General features: G+C 47.1%; 1 protein-coding gene and 1 long non-coding RNA gene across 2 annotated transcripts in view; one reads left to right on the forward strand and one right to left on the reverse strand.

Annotated features, from left to right (window-relative positions):
• The window catches only part of LOC109324309, a 10,062-nt gene extending 4,014 nt beyond the window's left edge, over positions 1-6,048 (forward strand). The window contains exons 2-3 of the long non-coding RNA XR_002104900.1: positions 5,833-5,835; positions 6,039-6,048. This is a non-coding gene — a long non-coding RNA (uncharacterized LOC109324309). The remainder of the gene's footprint in view (positions 1-5,832; positions 5,836-6,038) is intronic.
• A 7,982-nt stretch (positions 6,049-14,030) lies between these two features.
• The window catches only part of SHOC2 (SHOC2, leucine rich repeat scaffold protein), a 49,478-nt gene continuing 46,570 nt past the window's right edge, over positions 14,031-16,938 (reverse strand). The window contains exon 8 of the mRNA XM_019556166.1: positions 14,031-16,811. Coding sequence (XP_019411711.1) covers positions 16,603-16,811 — 209 coding nt within the window. The 3' untranslated portion in view covers positions 14,031-16,602. The remainder of the gene's footprint in view (positions 16,812-16,938) is intronic.

The raw sequence follows: 16,938 nt of genomic DNA on the forward strand, positions 1-16,938 counted from the left end.
TCTCTTGCCTGTCTAAATTTACACACACACTCTTGCATGCCCGCACCTCTCTCCTGGGTCACCAGTCTCCCTCCCTGCTCATCACTGCACACCTTTTCAGCCCTTATGCACACTTCTCTCACACACACTGCTGCACTCGGCCCCTTCACACCCAGCGCGGCCTCGCTGCCCAGCCCCAGACACCCCCGCTCTGCCGGCCCCGTCGGGCTCCTGCCCCGCGGGGTGCCAGGGCTCGCCCCTGTGCCCGCCCGCTCCCCCCACCCCGGGAGGGTCAGCACCAGTCCTGGCCCGGCGGGCACCAGGATCCAGGCAGGTAGCCAGCTCCAGCCAGGGCCTTTGCAGAGAAGACGGGACAGCCCCCCATGCTGTGTATGCAGCAGGGAGGGGGTGCCGCGCACCCGCAGCACAGCCGCGTCCTCATTGCAGGCAGAAAGGGACCAGCCGTGAACAAAACAGCAGCTCCCAGCCCGCCTGCCACGGCTGCGCAAAGCAAGGAGACGCGTGTGGCCACTGCAGCAGGTAAGACGTGCAAAAGGGGTGCTGAGCTGCGGCTGGGCTGGAGCTGCACCCGCCCGCGGGCAGAGCGAGGCCGTTCGCATTTTGCCAAAGGCCAGTAAATGAGCTCATGGTCCCAGGGGGCTCGGGCATAAGGGGCGGCGCGTGGCCTGGCATCTCCTAGGGCCAGCGGCGCGCCGTCCGAGAGAGAGAGCACGCGTGCACACCTGGGTTATCACCCCAACGCTGCCGGCCAGGCGCGGGGTAGGGCCCAGCACCCCGGCATCGCCCCCCGGCCGCGGCCTGTGGGACCCACTGTCTTCCAAATGAACATCATCCTCTCCGGGGCATCTCGTGCCCGAGTTTCACGGCCAAGCTGCACCGTGATTCACGCTAAAAAGTTTCTTCCATCAGGCTGCTTGGAGAGGGGCCCTCCCAGGCGAGAGGAGGCTGCCTTGCCCACGCGTCGGCCAGGCCCCTTGGCATGAGCGACAGCGGTGCAGGCTGCACCGAGCGCCCCGTGGGCTGGGAGCGAGGGAAGGTAACGGGGCCTGCTCTGGTCCGGCAGGCGAGCAGATGTGATGCTGGATGCGCAGGGAGCCAGGCAGGACCGAGGGCAGAGCAAGGGTGCAGTGGCACCTACCGCTCACAGTGGCTCATTGCAGGCAGAGAGCTCAGCTGAGATTTTCCCCTCTTCACAGCAGTGCCCAGCTCGTTTGCAGCCAGGGAAACAGCTCCTGCACCGCTCAGGGCTGACGACTGGCTTTTTTGGATGGCACTGCCCAGCCTCCCAGTCTTGAGAGCGAAGGCCGAGCCATCGGAAACCCGCCGCCCGCACAAAAGGGAGAGAGAGCACCGAGGCTCTTAAATATCTCACTCCCCAAGTATGTTTTGCACGAGAAAGGTAATGCCGCCGCACGTTTAAGGTGAGTTTTTCTCTCTCCCCCTTCGGTAGGAGACTAGCACGGTGCTATGACTCCCTCTGCTACAAAGAAAATTAAATCTTAAAATAATCCCTCTTCGCCCTCCTTTCTAGTGTTTAGTTCAGCGCAGAGGTCTCGGTGGCCCCGTGGCACTAAACGATGCGTATATTATACACACACACACGCAGACGCCGAGTGAGAAGCTATTACCGCCCTCGACTGCCTGCTGTGCAACTGGACAGGGCAGACGGAGGCGGCAGAACTAGTCCGAACATTTTGGACAAAGTGCTTTATTTGTCGTTGAAATGAGCTGCTTGCTGAAGCCAAACTATTTCACTGAGCTGTGCTGATTTTTTTGATTAGGTTTTCACCGCAAGGGCCCTTTTTGAGATCTGCAGCGGTCTCCCCTCTCACTTCCAAACAGAGCGAGCGAGACCCACAACAGTAGGTACATTTATATTAGTATAATCAGTGCTAGACTGGGAAAAGAAAAGGGTGGCAGGCAGAAGACAGAGCCCCCTAAATCAGGGCAACTTCACCCCTGAAAGCACCAAGGAAAGCTACTCTGGTTTGTGCAGCATCTGTCTGCCTCCATCCCAGCATAGGGGTTGGGCCATTAGCTTCTTCCCGGCACCTGTCAGCAAGGCATGTTAATAACCACCTCATCTCTACCCATCCCTGATTTGAAAAACAGGACCTTCCTACACGGGGCCATTTCGTAAAAATGCTTGGAAGGGTTTTTGTGTCATTTTTTTTTTTTAAAGCAAACTTCAAAACTTCAGAGGTTGTCATGAAACAGAGGGCCAGCACAGAGCCAAGAGTGCCAGACAGAGGGGAACTAGCAAGCAAGAGCCTGCTTTTGCATTATGCACCCATTTGTTGAAAACAGAAATAACTCTGGCACCAGGGAAAGGCCCGCCACATCCCAGGGGACTGTCCTCAACACTGGGCTACAGTCACGCTCCCCCTTTCTTGCTCTCCTTCTGGCCCCATTCAGCTTGCATGCTCAGCATCTCGGGGGGGGGGGGGGGGCAGCTTCGATAGGAGCTGTGGAGGGTGCCCCCCCACCAGCCTCGTGCATGGGCTGGCTGCCAGGGTCCATCCCTGAGAAGTGGGAGATGGGGCCGTGACGTCTCAGGCTGAGGATTGCCCAGAGCCTCACTCCCTCGGTGCTAGACTGTGGTGCAGATGGTGAGCCCCTCTTATTCCTGTGCTTTGCATGTCTTACCCAATTCCCAGGGTGTGTAATGCTCGTGTGACACCCCCCCGCCCCCCCAGTGAGATCCTGCTGTACCTGCAGCAGACCAGTGCACTCTGCTTGCACTTTTCACGCCCAGATTCTCTTCAATTCCCACCGTAACCGATCACAGATGTCTGGGGTTTCTTTATTCAAACCCTGGAATCAAATAGGAGAAGAAAAGATCCATGATGAAGCACTCTCCTTTCTCATCTGTAACCCCCCCCCCACACACACACACACACACACATCTCTGAGCTTCAAGCATACACTTCATGAACAGAAAGGACAGAAAAAATCCTATCCTGGTTTTTCTCTCCCACTCGACAAGGTGGCTTAGCCAGCGGTGATACCAGTCTGACTACACCCTCTTGCCCAATACACTCTTTAGATACCTTCCTCACAAGGTGAACTGTGCTGCTGATCCCAGGTCATTAATTAAGCCTGCAGCTTTCGTGTCAAACGCCTCTGCCGTGAACTAGGTCAGGAGCTTGTTTCCAGACAAAGCCACTATCCGACTTTTTAATTTTAAAGAGAGCAAATGAAAAGACTCGTGCCATCTACGTTCTAGTAATGACATAAAGGGTAATTATATATGGTAAGAGAGTCCCTGGAAACAGTAATTAGGGCAATAGCTAAGAAAATACTTGGTGCCTGACAGGTGAGACGTATGCGGTCAGGCCGACGAAATCTAACGTCCAGAATTGCTGGAGAGGAAGGGTCAGATCCGACAACTACAAAGCAGCTTCTCTTCCTCGAGGGTAAAACAGCACATTTCAAGTGGTCTGCAAAAAACCCCCCAAAAAACAAGTTTGAGAAGCACTGCTCTAATCCATAATGATGCTGAGGGTCTCGGCGGACCACTTAATAACCTTTTCTTGTTCTGCGGATCAAAGCGCGCACAACTCATACTGGAGTATCAGTAGTCTTACCTTTCGAATGCAACGGATGGACCTGGGTTTTTTTGAGCAACGTTCGGGGAAGTCGGGTGTAATGTTGGTCAGCGTTAGCCTTTCTGCGGACCGCTTGGATGGAGCTGGCGGACCAGTGGCGGTCCACGGACCACGGTTTGGGAACCTCCGAATTGGAGGAAAACAAAATTCGCCCCTTAGGAGCTTAGAGGCGACTAAGGCTTTCTGACGGGGACCCAGACAAAAAGCAAACACGGGGCACAGAACAAGAGATCTAGAAAAAAAACGCGGTAATGGTACTTGCCCATTGAAGCCACCAGCCATGATGGATGCAGCACCACCTGAGGGCTGGATGCCCTGCTGGAAGATACGCTGCAGACCCGGGGCTCAAGGCAGGGGTCGTGGGCTGGAAGTGGGAGGCCGACATTATACAGGTCAGACTAAATGCCTTAACAATGAGTTCACCACATGTTCCTGCCCATCCCCGTGTCAACAAGTGATGCCGCACATTGGGCCTTGCTCTTTGTCCTGTTGAAGTCTTCACTAGAGAGAAGAGGATCGGGGGCTCCCGTTAGCGGACAGGTTTCCCTCCGAGAGCCTGACCCTGTAACATCACTTACCGACAAAACTCTCAGCAACATCAGCAGGATCGCTGCCCGCGGTTGGATTGCAAGATGTCGTGCGGGAGGCACTGCTGATGGTGCTGGAAGGGAAAGGCAAGGCCCGGGTGAAATGCGTGAAGGTTCGTGGCGCGCACAAACGCTGATGCAGGTTTTCCTGCTCAGCTCAGGGCAGGCGCTCGGGGAACGCAGGGTGGGCAGCAGCCGCCATGGAAGTTGGCCTTACTCCTTTTGTGCTGATTTCACCTATTTGTGTGGTTAGCTGCTGAGCCTGCTGCACAACCATCTATTTCTACCCTGCCTGGGGGTTTACCAGCTGGATGGGCTTTTTATGATATGCGAACAAGACAATAAAATATATCGCTTTTGCTCTTCTGTGCAGATGCTTAATCCCTTTGATTTTCCATGCACGTGGGGACACTGTTTATGACACGCACCGATCAGGCAGCACGGAGCTACTCACCCACGTGAACGTTCGCCACTGCCGGAGCAGCTCGCCCAGACTGAGATCCATCACAACAGGTATCCCACGTCCTGCCACACCAACCCTTGTGCGCTGAGGTGAACCGGCACGAGTTGCTTCTCCGGTCTTTATCGGCGAGTTTCCTGCCGCCTGTTGCTTTGGTCTCCGTCCCTGTCCTGCTGGGATCTCCTCGCGCAAGGTTTCGCTGTACAGCCCGGCAGATTTTCTTAACAAGTTCTTTGAGACGAAATGAATAGCTGTCCGGACAATAGAAATCGCTCCATGAGATGGGCTGCCGCTTAAAGAGGAGAGTGCTTCACTGGTTCAAGATATTTCAGCATCTCTCCCCTCAACTCTATTCATTGCACGGCTTCTCTGTCATAACCGCACAGTGTCACCATTTGGGTTTGGGGTGCATCTCTCTTTGAAGAGAAGTCTGGAAACAAGTGAAAGGCTAAGACTGGTCACGTCGATCTGTTAGGAGCGCAGGACTGTAAGGGACCCCCCTTCCCACCCTGGGCCTGCAATCCTGCAATCATTTACCCAAACCGCTTCAACCCCTCAGATACAGCTACAAGGTGCAAACCCAGAAACACCCTATAACATGCCACAGGTAAGAGCAGTGGAGAGTGCCAGCTCCCTGTCACTGCAGAAATTGGAAATAACCAAATGAAACCATCTAGGCACCCCGGGAAGGATGTTTCCACATGAACCCAGGCGCAGGGGCAGACAGGGGCCGCACCCCAGCCAAGGAGGCGCGTGTTATAGGTCCCGTCTGAACGCACGCAGAACCACTTCCCTAAAAGCGAGCCGGACGCGCTGCTCCTAATGTCGCCAAATCGGCTCCACGCTCCTGCCATAGTTTCATAGTAGCTAGAGTCGGAAGGGACCTAGGAAGATCATCTAGTCCGACCCCCTGCCTTGGCAGGAAAGAGCACCGGGGTCAGATGACCCCGGCAAGGTGCTCATCTAACTTCCTTTTAAAAATCCCCAGGCTAGGAGCCTGCACCACTTCCCCTGGAAGCCGGTTCCAGACCCCAGCCGCCCTGACTGTGAAGTAGCGCCTCCTAATATCTAATCTAAACTTACCCTCCGCCAGCTTGTGACCGTTATTCCTGGTCACTCCTGGCAGCGCACGGGGGAACAGGGACTCCCCCAATACCTGCTGATCCCCCCTGACCAGTTTGTAGCAGGCCACAAGGTCCCCCCTTAACCTTCTCTTGTGGAGGCTGAACAGGTTCAGGTCCCGTAGCCACATTCGTTCTCCACCCAAACGAATCCCAAATTCACGGGACAGCTTTAAAGGTAAAACAAGCACCGCCGTTCTTTGAAGGCTGGCACACAAAATGGCCAGAGACTGAGCGGTTGAAATCGCAGGGCCCCGGAAAGCCGAGTGCGCCGGAGCAATTTCAGGACAAAGGAGGCTCCGCAGTAGAAGGGTGCGAGCTTGGGTGCTTCCCTTTGTTTCCGGTTTCACCATGTTGCGGTGAAAGGAAATGATGCAGAGAAATCATCTAGCAGCCTTGGAAAACCCTGCTCTGAGCACAGCCGCTCCCTTGTGCGTGTGGCTCTCAGGTGCCTCCCGAGAGCCCATCGCCGACATCTTTCTTGGCCGCTGGGGTCCTGCAGGCCCTGGGACTGGTGCCTCTGCCCTCCCAAGCCCGGAGTTACTTGGACGGGAAGCTGTCAGCATGCTGATTTCTTAACCACATCCTTCAGCGGCAACATGGCGATTAAGAAAACCGCGCAGGTTTTAGCAAAGGAATTTCTTCACCACCTGCACTCGACTCTTAAAAAACACGGGAGAGTCACTGACCTGGAAAGCAACAGGTAGTCCTGACCCCCCCACATCCCACGGCTTCATCTCACCCTGTCTGAATCCTGGGTCCGAGACAGAGATGGGATTGAAGGGAAAAGCGGGTGCCCTGCACCCAGCCGGGTCTGCTTAATGTGCAATATATTGCTTGAAAAAGCACCTGCCCTTTTCTGTTTCTGCCCGTGCTTTTTTTTTTTTTTTGTGGGGAAGTGGGGATCAGAGGATCGTGGGAAAGTAGGGCTGGAAAGGATCTTGCAAGGTTTAGTCCGGCCTCCTGCTCAAGGCAGGATGGTCCCAGCCTAAACCATCCCATCCATGCGTCTGTGCAACCTGCTCTTGAAAACTTGCACAGATGAAGATTTCAGTCTCTCCAGGCAGCCCGCGCCACTGCTCGACCATCCTCAGCCAGAAAGTTCCTCCTAATTTCCAACCTAAGTTTCCCCTGCTGCTGCTCGAGGTCATTGCTCCTAGTGCTGTCCCCTACCGCCCCAGAGACAAGCCCATCTCCATCCCCTCTCTAGTCGCCCTTCACGTACTTGAAGACTTATCACATCCCCCTTCGGTCTCCTCTTCTCCAGACTGAATAACCTTTGCTCTTTCAGCCCTACCTCGGGAGTCTTGCCTCCCAGGCCCCTACTCATCGTTATTGCTGTCTTGAGAGATGACCAGACTCAAGCCACTGCACCCCATCCCACAGGCACTTGACCCAGATAGTAAGTCCTCCGAAGTCAAGGTCCTGCTAGTAGAAAACCCATTGCTCCACTAAGGAAGAGTCATACACCATCACGAGGCCCTGCCTGGCTTGGTTAGCTCACCCCAAGATGCCTCACACCCGAGCACGAGCATGAGCACGAGCTGTCCAGAATACAGCAACCCTGTCAGGGCTTGTGCACTTCCCAGCACCACTCGGCCAGCCAGCTGCCATACGCAGGTGATAATGCAAAGCACACGCTTCGGAGAAGGTGACAGGCAAAACACAGTTCACCCACCCAGACAGAGCTCACTGCTTAGCACAATCTGCCATAGAGGGTCTGGAAATCAGAGGCAGCCCTGCACACAACCACGCTCACCCGGAGGACTCAGCAGCTACTTGCAATACTTGCCACAGGCAAGGTAACAGGAGGATGAAAACGAATGAATCGGGAAGAGGATGCAAAGGATCGGTGCAATGGCGTCATGCATGCATCTCCTTCACGCTGCCTGCCACGGCCGGTGGCATCATTGCTCTGGCTTTGCATCGGTGCGCAGGGGCCCAATTCTGGGAAGCACTCATCTCCTACGGACATCCGTGGGAGTGCCCACCTCCTGGTACAGACAGCGACCCTTTTGGAAAAGGCGGTGGCACCCGGCTTTGTTCTGGGGTTCACTCTAAGCCCTCCGCTTCTGCCCCGTCAGACCCTGGCTCCATTGACGCCAAGGGGAGTTTTGCCATTGTTGGCAGTGGCGAGAGCATTTTGCCCAAGAGTTTGGGGAGAAATTGGAGCCAACCCCCCTCCCGCAAATGCACAAAGGGTGATGCCAGGCAGTGCTCTTCCTCAGCCTTTAAGTGTCATGGGTCGCTTATGAAACCTTGGATGGAGGTTACGCCAGCAAATTTCTGCTCCTCTGGATCAACCGTCCTCCCTCAGCCCCCGAAGATGCATTTCACTGCAACACAGAGGATCTTAGCGAACCCTCCTGCCTCACTTCCATCTTTGCCTTCAGGCAACTGCTGCCTTGAATCAATCCTTTCAAGAAATTATTTCATTGCTAGCATCACAAATCATCATGCCCACTCTCCCCTTGTGATGCTAGGAGTAACTCCCATTAGAGCTACTGAGAAAAATCATTGCTTTGCTTCTGAACCTGCTGCTCGATCTGTCAGTGCGCCTCGCATGCAACAGCACGAGCATTAAGAGGAGAAACAGCTTCATAAGAAATGCTGCAAGCTTCCTGTGGCTGGTTAGAGCTGAACTCTCTCTGAACTTGACTTTCTACTCGCTTAGGCTGAATGACAGCTGGGGCTACACATGCAAGGAAGTGGCAACTGGAAGCCCAGGTGTAATTGCTACTGAGCACATTTAGAAAAGGGGGACGCCCAAAATGTCAAACCAGACGCAACAGCCTTACAGAGCATCCACATCAGCAGCTTCCCACCACCTAGACTGGCAACTCAGGTCAGAGTACAGCTCGTATTTAGGAACGGCAAAGCAGCCTGTTTCAATAAGGGTGAAGTTGCACATTATACTATGGGCCCTTAAAACATGAGCGGCTGCATGTTAAAGTGTGTTCTGTGCCCTCGGAGCTTCTCAAAGTTACACCACTTTATGCGAGGGTTAACTCTGGACCACGCTACCAAGCTTGTGTTAGGATAACTTCAGTCTGCTCCAGACACAAAACAAGCGATCTGCAGTGCTCGCAGCCCCCTACCGCCCCAGAGCAGAGTAAGGGCTGCCAGGGTGTCAGCTTCACACCTGCCTGGCAGAAACCGCACTGCCACGGCGCCAGGCAGGGGAGCTGGTAGGAAATCTGGCAAGTTTCTGTACAAACCCAGGCCGCGTCGCAGCTTTTTCAACATCGAACAGAGACTGCACAACATTTCATAGATCACAAAGCAGCTTCTCCAAGGGACACATGGAAAGGAGCATTTCGCACCCGCTCTCTTCCCCTACCCCATGCCCTTCCTCTGCTCAACTTCCTCTGCCTTCAGAACAGGCCTTTCATCTTTGCAAGGCCTGTGCTCTGGATGAAATAAAGAGCCAGGCAGGCCCAGTGAGAAATGCTTTCCCAGAAGAAGACAAAAAAGAGTTGCAGGTACTTTGGTACTTTCAGATGAAGGAATCCTACTGACAAAAGCAAAATGCTTTGAGATTATTCTGGGAAATATTTCTAGTTATATTTTGCACCCAAAGATCATGAAGGAATGTATTTACCCACAATAGCAGGAGCTGACAGTACTCAGTATCTTACAATATAAACGGCTGTTTGCCTGGTAAATATAGTTAGTACTGTTGTTAACTATTGCTATAGGGTTGGCAACCTTTTGCTGGCAGTAGTTGCAGTCTGGAAGCTTTTGCTCAGCTGTCTGTATACACCCTTGTTGCAGATTCCCTTCCCCTTTGCAGCAAGGGAAGCGCTGTGGAGGGGATGGGCACCACAGCCCGTGTTTTCACTGATCCCGCACCCTGGCTCACAGCTCCTCACTGCCCGATCCAGCCTGCAGACCCCTTCTTTGACATTCCAAAGCCTACTTTGATTAGGATTTAACTATTCACTTTAAATCTGGAGTCCACCGTTAGCACTGTGTTAACGCTTTTATTGCAAGATTCGGTAACTTCAGATACTAGGGTTCACATTCTGCCTCCGGCAAAGGGACAGGGACTGCCCTGCCAGGGCTGTTTCCTACCGTCACTGATACGTACCAAGAGAAGCAGTGGGGTATTTTTCACGTTCATCAAGACATCTGGTGGGTGGTGCTGTGCAGGTTTCATTTTGTCACGCTTATTTCTCAAGCCCTTCCAATACGTGTAGTTTTGTACAAGACAAAGCAAGGAACTGTTTCTGCCCCACAAAGAGCTGAAAAAAATCTTAATCACAGGTAGACAAGGGAGGTTGGAGGCTCAGTGGAAGGAGCTCTTCAAGTTATTCATGAGAAGTAGTGGTCATTTTTGGGAGCCCTGGCATTGGCAATTTCTTCATCTAATTTCTGGACGTTAGGAAACAGTTGACAGGAGAAACAAAGGGTAGAGAGATCGTAGATGGAGTGGACACACATAGAGGACAGGAATCAACAAGGCACAGAGCTGATTTGCCTAGACATAGAATAGGGAGGGGAGACATGCGCTGTTGACCAAAACAGAAAGTGGGCGATTGCAGACGCTGTAATGGAAGCCCTCCAAAAAGGCAATTTTCTGGAGAAAATTGAAACTTATTGAAAAAAAAAAAAGTGTACAAAGAAAACTTCAGAAAGAATACCAGGTGTGAAGAAAAAAAAATGTGTAGTCAAGCCCCCCCACCCCTCTTTTTTTTTTTAAACTGAGAAAATTTGGCAGGACTTTTTTTTTTTTTAACCACTTATATCACTGGCAGACTAAACAGGAGAGGTGGAACCTGAAAGGTCTGAAATGTAATCACAGAAGTAGTTCTGCCTTTCATCATCTGGCACAATGAAGTTTAAACCCAAACAACAGGAAGCCAGTGAAGGAAACTGGAACGGGGTTGCACGTGAGAATGGCAGCTACACGTGGATGGAAGAGAGGGGAATAAGGAGGCAGCAGCAGATGTAAAATCAAATTATTTTTCATTCTCTAATTCAGTATTTTTAAAATGTGCATATGTGCATCCAGGGAGATGGGTAAGCGTTTTCTCAAGTGTCCTAAACCTGGTGATACCAATTAGATGTATTACCCTATCATCAGACCCATGTGCTGCAGTCTCTTTCCCCAATGCTTCACCAAGCTTGAATCAGTTTGGGTGAAGAAAAGCTCAACCCAGCCAAGATATATGGGATAGTGTAGGTAAGTGCAAGCTTCTTGGCATCAGCAGTTGCCCACCATCTCTGTCCACTGTCTGTTGAGACGGTTGGAGACTTTTGTATGAGCTTCTGCCCAAATTGCCAGCCCGTAATGACCCAAAATACTTCAACCTTTTCTTTCCAGAGCACATCTCAAGATCACCTAAATACTGGACGGCTGCAATGTCTCCTAAATGGGGCTACTGGCATTTCTGGAAATGCCAAAGTAGCATTAAAATTCTTCTTTTTTTTGGTCTATTTGCTTGAAGAATAAAATGCAAGCACTAGCTACTTGGAACAGTGGCTATGTATTGTAATAAGCTACACAGTTAGAAGATATCCTGCAACACTGCATCATGTCAGTTTGGAAATGTTTTCTTTTATTAAACCAAAGAGATTAAATCTAGGTGATTTTGTGTCTCTTACGCACTTTAGGCATCTATTTTGTTCACAGGAACTCATTTTCCACTAAAATCCAGAGTCAAGGTTTGTTATTCCTTCTGAAGAGAACAGTGACCCTATCCTCTTTATGTCTTACTGTGACACTAGAACAAAATGAAAGTAAAAGGTTGTACAAACATTTGCTTTATAAAGGTGTGCAATTTACATATCTGATATTTAGAGCAGTTACCGTCATGCAACTTCTGGAGTTTCCTGAAATCAGTATACATTTCACTTTGTATTTGACTTGGAAAAAAAAAAATATCTTCAAAAGAGTGAAGAGGTATATATAATGAAAACGCAGTTCTCAGTTGTCGTTGACACTGCAAAATTATGATTTACCTCCAAGTTAAATTAGACTTTAACACTAGAAAACTTTCAAAAGACTCGGTGGCAGCTCATTTACAAATATATTTATAATGAATGCATTGATACAGAATGACTTTATAAAAAAGCAAGGCAATCTTTTATATAGACATAATCAACATTACAATAATTCAGATTAAAAGTACATTTTTGTAGACTGTTTACACTCTTATTTAGCTTTTGACCACAAATTATCATGGTCTGGTATATTTCCCACAGCAAAAATCCTGTGCAGTCCCGGTTAAGACCTAAATATCATAATAATAAACATGATCTTCTGATCTTTGCTAGAATAAAAACAAAAACCATTTGATACTGTTTGTAGATGCTATAATTTGTTTGTAATTGTCCTAACTGTGCCTTGAAGTTTGTGTGTTGTGCAAATCACTGCCAACTGCACGTCTAATTAAAAGCAAGTTCTGGCATGCCGGTTCAACATACAACTGAGGTGCAATATTGACTATACAAAAGTACTCTGCTGCATTTAGATTCCTTGGTTATGAATGAAGACATCCTCTGTCCCTTGATATGTTAATGAGTTTGTATTGATCCTTCAGAGATTTAAAAAAAAAAAAAGAAAGGAAAAAAAAGCTATTTTGCAGACTTCCAGAATTAAATATGGTACTGAAAGTTTTTGCGCTTTAGGTGATGCAGTGGGTTTAAGTGCTAACCATCTAGAGTACTGCTTTTTAAACCATTTACATGAGCAAACACTACCTTCAAGAAGTCTGAACATGCAATTTCTTACACAACATCAGCTAAAGATGGACAAAACTGCACAGAAAGTCTAAGAGAGAGGCACTGAAGCACCAAATATTCTACATTACTAGATTGTTTTAAAATAAAATAACATGGATTTAAGTTTCCAGTAGCATGTGGCAACCTCAAAGTGCCAATTTTGAACCACGTCACCCTACTTTCACACACAGTATTTCTACTGCAGTTACCAATGTTTGGATATTCATCTAAATGTTCCTGTTCAGAAAGCTAAATGAGGTGGTCAGAGGGGCAACTTCAATATTTTTATAGTGTTTATAAACAAAAACGTTTTTTTTCCAGCCAAGAGTCCACAGTCAACTTTCTACCTGGCCAACGAAAATGCAAGTACGTGCTTCAAAACGCAACTCACGATGACAACTGTTCCTTTACATTTAAATGCTCCCTAGTCTATTTTCTACTTTATCAGATTTCCATAACACTATATTCTGTAGCACAGTATTTTGCTTGTTAGTCACGGCATGCTCCATGACAGTGCCCCATATTGGTTGCCAATATTGCCCGAATTGGGCAATACAAGTCATGATTTGCTTTTGCATCCAGACCAGGGACCTAAAGATTGTCACACTTATTAGAATTATGGTCTCTCAGGCTAGGTACAGACATTCAAGAAGTCAGGGGCGGAATCGAAGCTACACAGTTTTTTGTAAGCAGCGTAGTTTAGCTCGGTACTGAACCAAACACATATTCGCCCTTGAGGTGGGAGGGAGGGAGGAAGGAAAGGAGACGGGGCAAATCTTAGACCAGGTACCACCATTTTAAAACCAGTCTGTGCACAAAAACTAATCTGTTCTGTTATGGGTATACACTGGTTGTGTGTGCTGAACTTCTCTGGCAGTTACAAATTCATTTCTAATCACTTATACCAGTTAAAGTGTAAAGTCTATACCTGGCCTTAACGCATTTCAGGAGATAACACTAGTCAAAACAGTATGGCAAGGGAAGTAAGTTTTAATCGAAACATCTGGAACAGCCCTTTGTCCACCTGCTACTTAAATACCCTTCAGAATCCCGTTCCTCCAACTTGCTCATGATTGAATATACCATATCTTATTTTACTTATTTTTAATTTGACCAGCATGATGTAAAATCTTAAAATGTATACAAGAGAGCATGAATTCCAGCATATGGTATTTGGCAGAAAAAGACAACCTAGAAACCTAGGTGACAATCTAACACCCTGGAAAACCAGGAATTCAGAATACAGAATTATTTTGCTTGCTAAAGCTTATTCCCAAATCCAAGATACTCATTTAATAGCCAAAGTACATAATTCGAGTTATAGGGAAAACCTTCTGAACTCTTGAAGTTTCTTTTCTGCCCCAGAACGTCTCTCGCGCTGCTTTGAATCATCTCTCCCTCTAGACACTCCCAAATGTTCACCTCCGAATTTCTAAAAAATTAAAAACACTCCCAAAGACGACTCGGGAGTATTTAGCATTACCACAACTACACTAGCACAAGGATACTCTGATAAAAAAAAATCCTCTTTTTAACATCACTATATTTTGATTCAGTACTTTATTCATTCCTCTAAGTGAAATCAAAAGACTGCACGTTTATTTGTAAGACTGTAACAAGCACTTTTGGTAACCAAGTTCTCATCCTGTGGAGTATTATAAAGGTGGGGTCAGCTCAATCAGAGTCATTAATCATGCATCTTAACTAATCTGATCACAATATTTACATCCTAAACAATCTCACTTCCGTGAATACAGCCCAACAACGTCCATACCTGAATCTTTCTAGCCCATGATAATCGGAAGCATGTATTCCACTGGCAGGGGGCAGGAGGTGGGAAGGGCAGGACTGGCACCCTGCTGTTCGATACACTACTACTTCAGGCTTTTGGGAAGTCTCTAAAATGATTCTTCTTGTATTATATTTCATTGTTAAAATCTTGCCCTGTTGCAAAGGGCAGAGATGAGATGATTTATAAATTAAAGGATAAACTCTCATTCAAGGGGAACTGGAGGAGCAAATGGGAGAAGACAGCCAATATAACTTAAAAGACACGAGGCAAAGTCATCTTTGTTTTGAGGAAATTCATCAACCAACCAAAAAAAAAAAGGTTGTCCCCAAATGAACTGAGAAGTACTGCATAGGTTTTAACAGTAAATGCAGAAACTCCATTACAGTTTGAAACGACATTTCAGCATCTCAATTGCTTACCAACTTACTGCTGAGAAAGATCAAACTCCAGGCATAAATGTAACATACACCTTTCATAAACTAAAATCTAAACTGAAAAGCTACAGTAGATGTAAAAAAAAAAATACAAGGGAAGGGAAAGGACATTACTTCGTAAAATCCAGTGACATCTACGATAGTTTTACAGCATGTTTAAGTCCTCTAAGGTTTTATATCTCCACCTGCCTTTCAAGAGGCTCCTTGTTAATGAAAAGACATCAGACAAAACAGAACACAAGTTACAGTCGATGTTAGGAAAACCAGAACAAGGCAATACATAAAATTAAGCACAATCTTAAAGCCAGAAATCATATCCTCAAATTTCCACATGGGAAATACATTTCTCATGGCATTGACTATTGCATTTTGTTCAAAAGATACACTAGCTCACGACACCCCCGCAGCAATCCATTATGCAAGTCAACTGGACAGTTTAGTGAACAACTGGAATGCAACTGCCCTTAGACTTTCCATCTTCTTAAAGAAAAGAAGGGGAACTGGCACTGCACGTGCAGCAGTGGTGTGCATTTCACTGAAGCATGTTCTGCCTTGAAGCAACCAAGATAAAGGGAACAGAACTGTGTGTGAACCACTTACAGTATTTCTATGGAGCTACCATCTATGCACAAATGAAAAAAAAAAAAAAGTGCCTCTTTATAACATCGGTTTTAATACTGAAGTTGACAGGATGAGGTTATATAAAAGCATAACCGTGGTACTGAACTGAATATTTTGAAGCAAGTGCCCCAAGCAGTGGGGAAAAGTGCATTTAGTTCAGCAGCAAAACAGCACAGTGTGAAGATATTGTGCTTGGACACAGAGGTTCCATCATGGAAGGAGGTACAAGGCAAGTCAAGATATAAAACCATAGTACATTGTTAACCACCCTTAAAACTTACATATAATAACTGCAGTGTTTAAAAGTAAGACACATTCATTTTTTGTACAAGGACTGTGAGGAATCCTTAAAATTGCTCATTGTAATTCATGATAACTTTATAATAGAAAAGGTTCGTATATATTATTTCCTTGCCATTCAACTCTACTGTTAGACCTTATGGAATTGTAACTTCACAAAATAAGAACTGCTTTTCACTGAGACCATTTGATATTTTTACCAATCTGAAAAGGTTAATTGTGCTAGAAAAGATCAACCACAAAAGGCTCGGTTCAGATATGTTATGCCCACAGAGAAGCAAGACTTAAAAGAATTCAAGCTCTTTTTGACTGCATCTTTTCCACCCTACCAGTTGTTTTGATGAGTGAATATTTTTAGTATATAAACCGGTCAATAAAAATTTTTCAGCAGAAGCATATAAATTCTAGATATGATTGATTAAAACAGAGCAAATCAAAACAAAATAAAATCCAGTGATTTACTCTGACTGTAAACAATATAAAAACACCGTTTGTTTCAGATCTCAAAATAAGTTAAAGAAAATCCCAACTTCAGGACATACGATCCTACTGGGTTCAACACAAAAGGAGGAGGGAAACAAACGTTCAACTCTGTAAGATTGTGTGCATGTTTCTTCACTGAAAGTAGATGCAAGCAAAATTATTTTTCTCCCTTAAATTTAATTTTTTGAATTTGTTGGCAATCACTATGTGAACTGGCATTTCCAGATTACTCAGACAAACATCCATCAAATTCAGCAAAGAAAACTTAGACAAGCATTTTTACAGAATAAAAAAAAATCTAAATGGCTATGATTCCTCTATTAGCAGAAACACATAATACAGTCTCAGATTTGCCTTTTACATTATTTATATATATAATACAATACATGATGCACATATTGTATATATAAATAATGGTAACATTAATGCAGTTTGGATTTTGTACAGTGTATGGGACAATCCGATTTGCATCAGACCATGGCACGATATGGTCCCTGCATTTTTAGGAACTGAATGATGAACGAGGGTCCTCCAGCAACGATCTGAGGCGGAAGGTGGCTGAGTGGGCAGTTCTCAATGCTCATTATTGATAGTTTGCTGCAGAGAGCCAGCTCAAAAGGAAGGCTGTGTAGATTGGGGTTGTCATTCAAATACAGTTCTTCCAGATTCTCCAGTGTACCTGGTTAAAAGAAAATGTTCAAATATAAAAGCAAATCTCCCTCTTGTTCTCATGGCTTATAACAGCATTCAAACAGAAGCTCTCCAAATCAAAAGGATTATTTCACTTGGAGACTCCTTGCCAAGGA

The sequence above is a fragment of the Crocodylus porosus genome, unplaced genomic scaffold (assembly GCF_001723895.1).
Source record: "Crocodylus porosus isolate Cpor-Errol unplaced genomic scaffold, CroPor_comp1, whole genome shotgun sequence".
NCBI classification, from domain to species: Eukaryota; Metazoa; Chordata; order Crocodylia; family Crocodylidae; genus Crocodylus; species Crocodylus porosus.